At 35.6% G+C, this 12,163-nt stretch overlaps 1 protein-coding gene across 1 annotated transcript in view; it reads right to left on the reverse strand.

Moving 5' to 3' along the window:
• Positions 1-2,135: 2,135 nt before the first annotated feature.
• The window catches only part of LOC131035817 (uncharacterized), a 146,904-nt gene continuing 136,876 nt past the window's right edge, over positions 2,136-12,163 (reverse strand). The window contains exons 16-19 of the mRNA XM_057967544.2: positions 3,705-3,794; positions 3,348-3,598; positions 3,127-3,261; positions 2,136-2,983 (exon numbers count right to left, since the gene is read on the reverse strand). Of these exons, the coding sequence (XP_057823527.2) occupies positions 2,639-2,983; positions 3,127-3,261; positions 3,348-3,598; positions 3,705-3,794 (821 nt within the window). The 3' untranslated portion in view covers positions 2,136-2,638. The remainder of the gene's footprint in view (positions 2,984-3,126; positions 3,262-3,347; positions 3,599-3,704; positions 3,795-12,163) is intronic.

Below are 12,163 nucleotides of genomic sequence, written 5' to 3' on the forward strand. Positions count from 1 at the left end.
TAATAAATATTTTTTTTAAACACTTATGAATGTATAAATATTATAGGTGCACCAAAAAGTAATTATACAATTTACATGAATGCTTCAAAACTATAGGTGAACATAGAAAACCCATGCATGCAACCAAACAAATGCTCACACATTTTTTGGGATTGAAATTTGTCGATGAATTTTTCCAATCACTAGTCTCCATAGCCTTAACCAACTATTGGACATGAAAAATAAACAACATAATTCCAATGATAATGACTTTTGGACTAATGATCAATAATACATAATCAACCGAACACAAACTTGGAAAACTAGTAAAGTTAATGTTTATCCATCAATTTGAATGCACTATATAGAGTTGTGTTGCTTAATTGAAAACAATTTATCCTAATGAATCATTCAACATGAACTATGATAACAATTAACAAGAGCATTCCCACTTCCTACAAATGAATGAATGACCAACTAACTACTGAATATGAGAAATATACAGCATAATTCTATCAATAATGACTTTTGGATTGATGCCCAATAATACATAACCGGTACACAAACCTAGAAGGCTAGAAAAGTTAATTTTTATCCATCTTTTTGAATGAATCATATAGAGTTGTGTTGCTTAATTGAAACCAATTTCATCCTAATGAATCATTCAACATGAACAACGATAACAATTAAAGTGCCTAACTATCCACAAATGATATTGAAGAGCATTCCCATTTCGTACAAATCAATGGATGACCAATAATTTGATGTTTCTGGATTAGATTGTGTGTGAATTTTTGCATCGATGTTTCGAATCACACTGCGTGATCCATCATCAGGATGAAAAGAGTTGGAGAGCATGCAGAGAGGAAAAAATGGATAATGGAAACTTAATGTCTATCAATGGATGACCAATTAACTTCAAATATAAGCATAACCCATGGATATTTTTGAACATCTTATAGGAACAACTAGTGGTCCTTAGGAAATAATGAATTAAAAACATCTCAAAATGAGAGTATGAAGAACATGAGATCCTTGATTAAAATAATTCAAACTCCTCAAATTCAATCAACATTCTATATGTTGAAATATAGTATGGGCCACTTGGTTAGATATCCACCTCGGATGAAATTTCATTAATATTATCGAAATGAGCAAATTTTTCATATAATTTTGAGGCCTCTAATGTGGATGACTAGGAAATGGTTCCTTATGAATACTTATTAAAACTCATTAATACAAATCTTTTTTAGTAGTAGTAGCAAGAAATAATTTGTTGTCTTTGAAATCATCAACTTTATCCACCTCTTTGTTGGTAGGATTTTGCCTTCAATAGGCTCACAACTAGTGAGAATGGAGTTTTCTCCCTCCTCAAATGCTGCATTCTATTACAAGTCTTGCACACCTAATTATAATTAAACACTTTTCTATAAAAAGACGACAATTACTAATTGAAAGAAAACATACCAGCAAACCTAAGTCAGTTCCTCTTTGCCTACTCATTCTAATCCTCCCCACTAAAATCAATGGCATAATTCTTATAACTGATAAAAAGATCATAACAAAAATAAAAATAATATCATACCATAAACATTATAATATAAAGAATCATTTTTTTCATTTTTCTCTATAACAATAAGTAAAATGTCCATTCCAATCATACATTAAATACTAATGCTTACGAGACAAGTAAAATATTTCCAAGACTTTTGAGTTTTCTCCAACTATTGAAAACTTGCAATTGCATCCACATTTGCTTTCTCATTTCCATCAATATTGTAAATATACTAGTCTGATCTTGAAGAAAATATTGTAGCATCAACTAAAGTAACACCATAGTAAAGAGAACATAGCTTACGTTCTCAAAAAAGTGCCTAATTTTCTTATACACTTTACTGAACAAATGCTTCAGTAGTGTTTTCCTTAACAGATATTTTTTAGAATAAAAGTAAAAGTTAATTTATATAAAAGAAAATAAATTTACAAATTTTCCAAATCTGAACTGCATAAGATAACAAGCCAAAATACTAGGAGTAGCCAATTTCAAATTGTAAATAAATACAGTCCGCAAGATTTGGGTTAACCCAGAAATGGAAATTCAAATTTCAAATAAAGAACCTCAACCTATCAGTTACATGATCATTTAAATATAAATATAATTCAAATTTGTCTTCTTCCATTATTTTTTAAAAAACTATATTTATATGTAAAATAAATATACAGGAGTTTAAAAGTCTGCTGGGTTATATAGTCCTGTATAAAACATGATACAGAACTATAAAAAATAAATAGTCATATAAACAATAAAAATACAGGAGTTATAGTCTGCCAGGCCCATAAGGTCCTGTATAAAATTGGATCCAGGACTATAATTTACAATGATACAACAATAACATTAGCACAAAGTACTTACTGATTCTAGGCAAGGCTCTATTTTCCTACTAGGAATTTGATATTCACAGAAATAATATTGGTCTGGTGTATGCAATTTTTACAAGAAGCCTAATCAATATATGGAGTAAGTGTTCACATTCATTCCCCAACATATCTGTGTGATGGGTACTTAGCTTCATCAATCTCTTGCTGACAGCACCTTTTGAGATAGATAATGATCACAGGTATACCCATTTTCTTTATTGTGAACTAAAACTATGCTGCCTTAGCGTGGTACGATTTCAGGAATGGTTCCACTCACAAGTTCACTTCCAAGAATACTGGAAGACACATATGGATTTTGACTTGTCATCTCAACTAAGAAGGGTACGTTTTCTGTGAAAGCACCCATTTCACCAGACTGCATGGGTGTGGGGTCTAGTCTTGGTGTAAACTGCAAGATCTTCTCAAGCTTGTCGACCACCTCAGCCATGGAAGGGCGTGTATCTGTTTCATTCTTGCAGCAGGATAATGCCAGATTGTTAAATGGCTCCAAGCATTCTATAGGGTATGAACCCATCCTCTGATCGATCACAGATAGAATCATTCCAGATTCATGTGCCATTTTCACCTGTGCACGGAAATACAACGATTAGAAACTAAAAAGAAAGAATACTCAACGGCCAGAAAGCAATATCAAGCTACCCCTCTCAATCCTTTGAATTAAAAAAAATGGATGCTGTAAACAAAAACATTGTCAACAAACCAACACACCTCCCTGACAATGTTCTTTCCATGTTGAATGGGTTGCATGCCTGTCAAAAGCTCAAGGAGTACCACACCAAAACTGTAAACATCACTCTTATCAGTAAGCTTGTGAGTCAAGAAGTATTCTGGATCGAGGTAGCCCTGCACATGTCAATGCTGCATGATGTTACCAAGGTCAAAAAACTTCTTAATAGCAGAAAAATGGCATTTCAAAGCTTGTGTCTTACCGGAGTGCCCTTCACTACAGTTGATACATGACCTGGAGCTGAACCTTCAAGATCAGGTAATGGTGCAAGCTTTGACAGGCCAAAATCTGCAACCCTCGCATTAAATTTATGATCCAATAATATGTTGCTTGCCTTTATGTCACGATGGAATATGGGAGGATTGGCCTCAGTATGGAGATAAAGAATGCCTCTAGCTGCTCCCAAAGCAATACGAAGGCGCTGGACAAAGTTTAGAGGCTTTTTTGAGCTTGCTGTTGATGAACAAAAACTATCTCAATGTTGGCTTAAATCTAAAGCTAAAGCATGTTAATAAAAAGTATAACAACAGCAGGAGATGGTGGGGTGGCAGCAATTTACCGGAGAGATGTTCACGTAGAGTTCCGTTTGGCATGTACTCATAAACCAACATCTGCTCAGAAAACAATTTGATATCCCTGACATTAAATTCTATTCATTTTATTCCATGTTAACTCTGCATAAGTAAATTAAAGCTAAACTGCATTTTGTCTTAAAGAAAAAGGTTTCTTAGTATTGTATCTGGCATATAACAAAGAAAAATATACCTTCCGTGCATGGAAAACAGATAGGGTTCAAATGCGTTTTAAGATAACATGAATCTACGCTCTATTTAAATTTTATTTATTAGTCCTGCCCATAGGCAGGGAAACTACTGTATTCATCTGTTCATTCTTGATTTTTTTTGGGGAAAGAGTCAAGAAAATTTATGTACATTTTCTAATGTTTATGTTCCCCTAATAAAAAATCAGTACTGGTAAAAATACAACGTATTGGAAAAATAATTTATAACATTTAGTTCTCACCATTGTTTGTAATACATTCACAGGGGGTGAAGGGTTCTACTAGCAACAGTAAAATTGGGTTGTGAACACAATTATTTAATATTATTTTCCCTCCTTATGGACGACTAGTATAAGATATTTAATGTCTTAGGAAGCGGACAAAAGACTGACCTTTGAGCTTCTCCAAGTGGGAGTATGGAAGAGGCAACATATGTCTCTTGGTATTCCGTCATTTATTATATTTAATGTAATGTTTATCTTGCAAGAATAGGCGTCTAAGTTGGAGGGAAAGTATTGAAGCCAAAACCAAAGTCCTTTTGAGTTCTGTGGAGGGATTCCAAGGCTCTTGCCATTCTATAAATTCAGCCTTTTGGGTGTAAAATATGTAGTAACATTGAATGTAAATTTCTCTGTAGGAACGAGGGATAGATGGGAGGCATAAGGAGGTTGTTCGTGTGCACATAGGTGCCACTATGGTGGAGGCAAAGAGGAGGATGGAAGTGATTGTATTGTCACATTTATTGTTGATAATGCAAGCTTGGCCTCTCTTCTTGGTGGAGTTTTTTCCTGCAAGGGTTACTATTATGAATTGCTGTTATAAATTCACATAAGATAGGTTTATTAAGTATGATAAACAAGTTGATTTTTGGCATCATAAAGAAGAAGGATCTAATCTTGGTTTTCCACAATTAAGGCAACTTAATTTTCATATTTGCATATGAGTTTTAGATTTTCATGTTGTAGCTATCCAAGCCTTGATTTCATCCTTTGATTAGTTTATTAGATAGATATTGATCTTCACAATCTTTGGTATTGAATTTGTTTATTTCCCAACAATTTTTTATTTTAGCCTTTGCTGTCAATTATTCTGAAGGAGGGAGGAATGCCAATAGAAATTAGCATTCTTAGATCAAGGTCATGTTAAGTTGTGTTTAAGCATCAAAATGGTAGGCATTGCAACATTTCTCTTCCCAACGAATGGTGAGGAGCTTCTTTCATGGAGATGTTGAGGCATAGTTTTATTCATAGCTAGCAGTAAATTGGAATCAAGTTTGAACTTAGTGGATTCACCGAACTCTATGGCATGGTTCCTTGTGGTGGTACATCCACGAGTCTTAGTGCTGGCACATAGATGGACCTTTGATATATTGTAATTTAGAAATTTCGTCCTTGCCAATGTCTAATTAATATAGGGTCTAGATTGTGAAGGTCTTGTGCCAAGTCTTTGACTGTTGTGGTAGGAGGATTCACTATTATCAGGGCAATTTACTACATGGTGCTGCAAGCATTAAGAAGTGCATAGGCCCTTATTGCCAACATGGAGACAATAGAGCAGATTTCAGTGATAGAGTTGAGTACACTTCTCCATTGCTTTACTTCTAAGTTTCTGTCAAGTACGGGTATTGTAACCCAATATAGTGGTACGATGAGCGTTTACCTATATATATATATTCAAAATTATAAATTATAAAAAACAATGATACTCATAATTGCCAATAAATAGAATATTTAAACACCTCATATAATCATATTCATAATTTGCAAAAATGAAGATATTCGTCTCAAGATGCCATCGTACAATGAAAGTTGAAAATACAATGTCTTCATATTCTTCTTAATCAAAGGTATGAAGGTCAAAATTTGGTTCAATTTCATTTGAACCATAATCTATCGGAGTGGCACTCCCACTAGCTATGTCATGTGTATAAGTTGCCTCATCTATAGAGACTTTGACAAACTGTACAATTGTAGCATCTAAATCAGCAAACTCAAGGGTTAGATCCCAATTCCTTGTCACACTCTCATTTTATTCAGGTCTCTTATGTGACAAGAGATGAAGGTTGGAGTGTAAATAGACTAAATCCTCTACTTCTTTTGCACCTAAATGGTTGCGCTTGACTGAGTGGTTGGAGTATTTACTCCTATTCCACTTACTTGAAGAACTTGCAACCTATTGAGTATGCATGCAACATCTAGTATTTAATTATATAAATTCAAAACATAAATTATTAAATTATTATAATATATAATATATAAGATAATAGCATCAAATAAAAAATGAGAAAAATAAAAAATAAAAAGATACATACTTGGGAGAGAATTTTAATTGCAAAAGGCTACAAGTAAATGGAGCCTTGACAATGTAGATACCACCAATCATGAGCATCTTTCCTATATTTGTATCCAAGGGTGGAAACACCATGAAGTGGCCAAAGTTGCTCAAGACAATACTTTGGATATTTTCATCTTAAAATATCTTTTTAATTGCAGCCTTGTAGCCAGTAGTAACATCCTCATCCCTATATGGTTGCACCCTCCTCGGTGACGAAAGTATCTCTTTGCTATAATACTTTGGTGACAAAGCAAATGCTAAGAGATGTAAGGGGATGGTCATCTTGTTTCAACGGTCAATGATAACCTCTTAAACAATTGTGAAAAATGTTTTCATTGGGTCATGTTCCTTGGCTTCTATTATTATCCTTCTTTTCTCCACCATGGAGTCCATGTCGTCATAAATTTCACTATAATGTCACCATTTCAAGGTTCCCTTGTAGTGTAGTTGGTCCTGATCTTCTAGGTTGGTGTATGTCTTGCCTAAGGGGTTAGTTGATGTTTCTAGTGAGTTAAGGTGGTATGAAGGATTTATATGCCACTTTTTGGGGTGATTTCCAACTTTTGGTGTGCTCTCCAAGAATCTTGGAGAGACTATCTATTTATAGTAAGTCACCTGGTTGGCTTCATTTATCATTAATCATCACCGGGATCACTCCAATTCTATTAGTTTTTTATTCCGAAGTGTTTTGATAGATCCTGCAAAATTGGTGTGTTAATGGCCTATTTTAATTTTTTTTACTAAGGATGCTTAAATTATATTAAAATATTTTAAATGCACCTTAGTGTTATAGGTTGTTGGGACTAGGATGAAGTATTTTAAATCTTGGATGCATAAAACAAGGACCTTGCCTGTCAAATTTTAATCATTTTATTGAAAGTCTTTTTTGGAGCCAAAATGGAGTTTAAATTAATAAAGAAAATTTTAAATTAAGTTTTTTGGAAGTTTGGTGGGAAAGTTACATAAGGCATTTGAAGGGCTCATTTGGCATTATGTTGATTATGTTATTTCTCTCTGGTGAAACCCTTGGGGTTTGGAGATTGAATTTAGTTTTTCTTAGCCTTTTGGAGGAGTAAAACCCTCTCGAGGAAGATTAGCTATGATGGTGATGTTGAGACATGGACCAGCTAGGACTCGAACCTAGGACCTTCCATATGCTGTTGGAGTGCTCTACCACTGAGCTACTGGTCCCTCTTGGACCAGTCCATCATCGGTTCGGGTGTGGCTTATTTCCAACACCAACACCCCCCCTTAAGCCACACCTCTCGTGTGCTTGGGGCTCCTAGCTTGGACCTGGCTCTGATACCATGTTGAGACATGGACCAGCTAGGACTCGAACCTAGGACCTTCCATACGTTGTTGGAGTGCTCTACCACTGAGCTACTGGCCCCTCTTGGACCAGTCCATCGTCGGTCTGGGTGTGGTTTATTTCCAACACCTACACCCCCCCTTAAGTCACACCTCTCTTGTGCTTGGGGCTCCTAGCTTGGACCTAGCTCTGATACCATGTTAAGTTCTTTCAAAATATTGTGATAAAAAATAGAAGAGATGGAGATATGATCTGAAAATTGTATTTTATCTGCTATAGCGTGTTTTAAAGATGCACCACACTTATCAATTTCGGTGTCTGCATCCTCCTCAATGTAAGCATGCTATATAAGTGGATGAGTGGTTACATAGTGAAGAGATATGTCTTCCCACGTGGGAAGACACATCTCTTCCCTACGTACCTCTCACCATAGCACATAAACTAATCACCGTTTACTTACCCGATCGGAAGGAGTGCAACTTGTTTGAGAATCGCTTTACCACCCGATATCATGAACGGTGTAACTGTTGGTCAAACCCGATAAGTTAACTTTGGTTTTATTTATCATTAGTTAACGTATATACTACAAGTTAATATATTAGCATATGTACTCAAATTATGTAATGGACACCCTAGAATGCCCCAAAACTAAACCAGTCGCTAATAGGAATTTGGTCAAACAGTTTGCAGCCAACTCCTTATTTCACCGTTTAATGTTTAAACCCCTTATGGCTTCGGAAATGAAATGCTTGTTTGTTTTTATGTCTTTGCATAGATTTGAAATCACATAACATGAACAAGAAGGAAACTACAATAATATGCAACTGGAAATTGAACTACTGCTGATATGATATTATTTTTAGAATTAATCAAATACATAGCAGATTTTTTCAACTCACTAAATACTCCAGCAATAATGCTCCATCAAATGTTTTTCAATCTTGCTACTACAATGACATGAATAGTGCTGCATGAATAGTGTCACGTGAATAGTGCCATGTGAATAGTGTCGCGTGAATAGTGCCATGTGAATAGTGCCACGTGAATAGTGTCATGTGAATAGTGCCCATGTGAATAGTACCACGTGAATAGTGCCAGCATGAATAGTGTTGCACCTGTAGCTGGAAATACACCCAAATAGTGTTGCTGCTTGTAGCTGGAAATGCACCCAGAATGCACCCAATCTGCCTGTTAATGAAGCTGAAAGCAATGGATTCCAAAGGCCAAACCCCAAGGGAATGACGTCTAGAATGTCACAAGAGAGGACAGACGTCCTCTAATGCCAAGAATGGATCTGCAACTCACACATACCAATTCTTCTCATATTCAACATGCTGAATGAAGCCACAAAAGCTTCCTTTTATTCTTTTTCCAAAGGTCGACCCAACTCACTTAAGCAATGTGGGATAAAACATGTGCAATATAAAACATATTAAAATATTCACTTATGTCTCCCTTGGATGCCCCTTTGATTTGCACACATCCCCATAAAATAAATATTAAAGTAACACTTTAATATTTTAAAATTAAATTAAATGTTACTTTAATAACACTTCAGGCATTAAAATATACTAGCAATTGGACTCCGAACAATGCGACTGATAACTCGTCGGAAAGCTCTCACCAAGGAGTATCGAATCCAATCACCAAAACTAGCCTCCGTTGTGTCCTGTTGACTTACTAAAAATAGTAAGTATGCCTGAAACTAAGTAAATCAACTCCGTTTTGGCATGAACTAGAAATGACTAGGCCAAAACACTCCAGGATCCCTTTAAACCCATCGTTAGCCCTCGGGACCATGTAGAGCTAGGCTAACACACATATGCTTGGTCAACTGCTAAAGTGGGGACATTACAAATTAATATGTATATATCAGAAGCATGAAATAACACAACCGACGTTACAAAATTAACACCCCCCCTTAACTAGGGAGGACACATTTCATGTTAGAGAAAACATCACAATTCATCCATTGATTGTGAAGAGAAGAGATATCACACCATAGTGATATTCAGAGATATGGTTCAACAATGAATATCAAGTCTCATGATACTCACCATAACTCATAGTTATCAAGTAAGGTATGTGCACTGGCATCAAGTCACATGATGCCTACCATACTGATAATGATTTCATGGCATGCCCACGAATATTATGTTCACCATGAAGATCTCTATCATAATTATGGTTTATTTAATGATATCAACCAATAGATATCTACCATAATGTCTCAGAGATATATATACTATCATGATATGTCCACAGATATCAAGTCACATGATATCCATCAAGATAGTTAAATTGATAATTGTAAAATCGTCACCTTACAATATCAATTTGAAACAAGTGTTCATTATTGAAAAGTCATCACCCTTCAATAATGTTCACAGAAAGCCCATGCAGTCATGGAGTCACACACATGACAAATAAAAGAGTTTACACACTAAACATCTTTAAATATATTAGTATATCAGAATAAATGAGAGTCTATCTCAAAATTAAATAACATTTTCAACCATACCAAGTTTATCTCTAAAGTGTTTAATCTTGATCCCGGAGAGAGGCTTGGTAAGAATGTCTGCAATCTGATCACCTGTACTAATATAATTCAGTCAGATCACATTCCTTTCCACCATATCTCGAACATATTGATAAGGAATCTCAATGTGTTTAGACCTGTCATGAAATACTGGATTCATTGAAAGCTTGATGCAACTTTGATTGTCACAGTAGATGACAATAGGATTTAAGGGCTGACCAAACAGTCCTACAAGCAATTTCCAGAGCCATACAACTTCTCTTGCTCCCATGGAGGCTGCAATGTATTCAGCTTCTGTAGAACTCTGAACAATTGAAGACTGTTTTCTACATATATATGAGATCATTCCTAATCCTAAACTGAAGAAACATCCTGATGTGCTTTTCCTGTCAACTATGCTTCCAGCCCAATCAGAATCAGTGAATTCATGTAGGTCAAGTTCTATATATTTCAAACCAAAACCAATAGTTCCTCAAAGATATCTCAGAATATGCTTTGCAGCAACAAGAAGTATTTCCTTGGGTTCACACATGAATTGACTTAGTGCATTTAGAGCATAACATATATTAGGTCTTGTGTTTACCAAATACATCAGAGATCCTATAATCTGTCTATAGAGTGTAGGATCTGCAAACTCTGATTTTGCAGCTGTTTCCTTTAGCTTGTGCAGATTTGTCTCCATAGGTGTGGTCATGGATCTACAATCCAACATTCTAAATCTCTTGAGTATATCAATGGTGTATTTTCCTTGATTAAGGATTATACCATCTGCCTGCTGCCAAACTTCCAATCCAAGGAAGTAGTGAAGAATTCCTAAATCTTTCATATCAAACTCAGAGGCTAATTCTTTCTTACATCGAGAAATACAATTATCCGCTCCTGTGATTAGTAGATCATCAACATAAAGAATAAGAATTAATAATTCACCATTGATTACCTTGTAGTAGAGATTTGGATCTGCTTCATTCTTGGAAAACCTTGACTCCAAGAGATAGTGATCAATTCTTTCATACCATGCTCTGGGGGCCTGTTTCAGTCCATAAAGAGCTTTCTTTAATCTGCAGACATGTGATTCAGCCTTATGAATCACAAAACCTTCAGGTTGCTCCAAATAAACTTCTTCTTCAATCTTACCATTCAGAAAAGCAGTCTTGACATCCATTTGATGGACTTTCCATCCTTTAGATGATGCAATAGCCAAAACTACTCGGACAAAAGTGTATTTGGCAACAGGAGCAAATGTCTCTTCATGGTCAATACCTTCTTTTTATGAGAAACCTCTGGCAACAAACCTTGCTTTGTGCTTCTCAATGCTGCCATCTGCTGCAAGTTTGATTTTGAAGAGACATTTAGAAGATACCACAGATTTGCCTTTAGGCGTAGGCACAATATCCCAGACATCATTTTTCAGAATTGATTGATACTCTTCTGACATAGCATCTTTCCAAACTTGATGCTTGAGCGCATCTCCAACACAGGAACGTTTTGTATCAATGATCTCACTCATCAAGGTAGTATAACTAGAAAATAGGTTAGGTCTCTTACTTTCTCTGAAGGGCCCCTTTGGAGCAGCATAATTTTCAGCTTCTTGAAGCATCTTTTTAGCCCAAAGTGGTCTCTTCCTAGTTTCGGGATAATTTTTTTCTAAAGGTAAGCCTTGAACTTCATGCTTAGCATCTTCAGGGGTCTCCCTCTGAATCTCAGGGGTGAAATCCTCATCCAAGCTTGTAGGAGGATCTTGGTGTTCTAATTCATTAGAGCTTTTGGACAACCTGATTGCTATGTCTTCCTCTGTTGTCCTCATTTTTGTTTCCAAAAATGAAGGACCACTACGAGGAAATTTTTATGAAAAAATAAAAATTATTACTCTATGGCATGCTTCCCGAGGCAGAATTATGACTAATCCTTGGACTGGCTTAATCCTCAGTCCGTTCTCGAACTACGTTTCGAATTTCGTCTAATTCTGAGTTCGTTTGCTATGCCTTTCCTTCAAATTCGGGTTTTAAAACCCAGACTGCAGGTGGAGAATTTTCTTCAAACTGCAAGTTTTAATGA

The sequence above is a fragment of the Cryptomeria japonica genome, chromosome 5 (assembly GCF_030272615.1).
Source record: "Cryptomeria japonica chromosome 5, Sugi_1.0, whole genome shotgun sequence".
NCBI classification, from domain to species: Eukaryota; Viridiplantae; Streptophyta; class Pinopsida; order Cupressales; family Cupressaceae; genus Cryptomeria; species Cryptomeria japonica.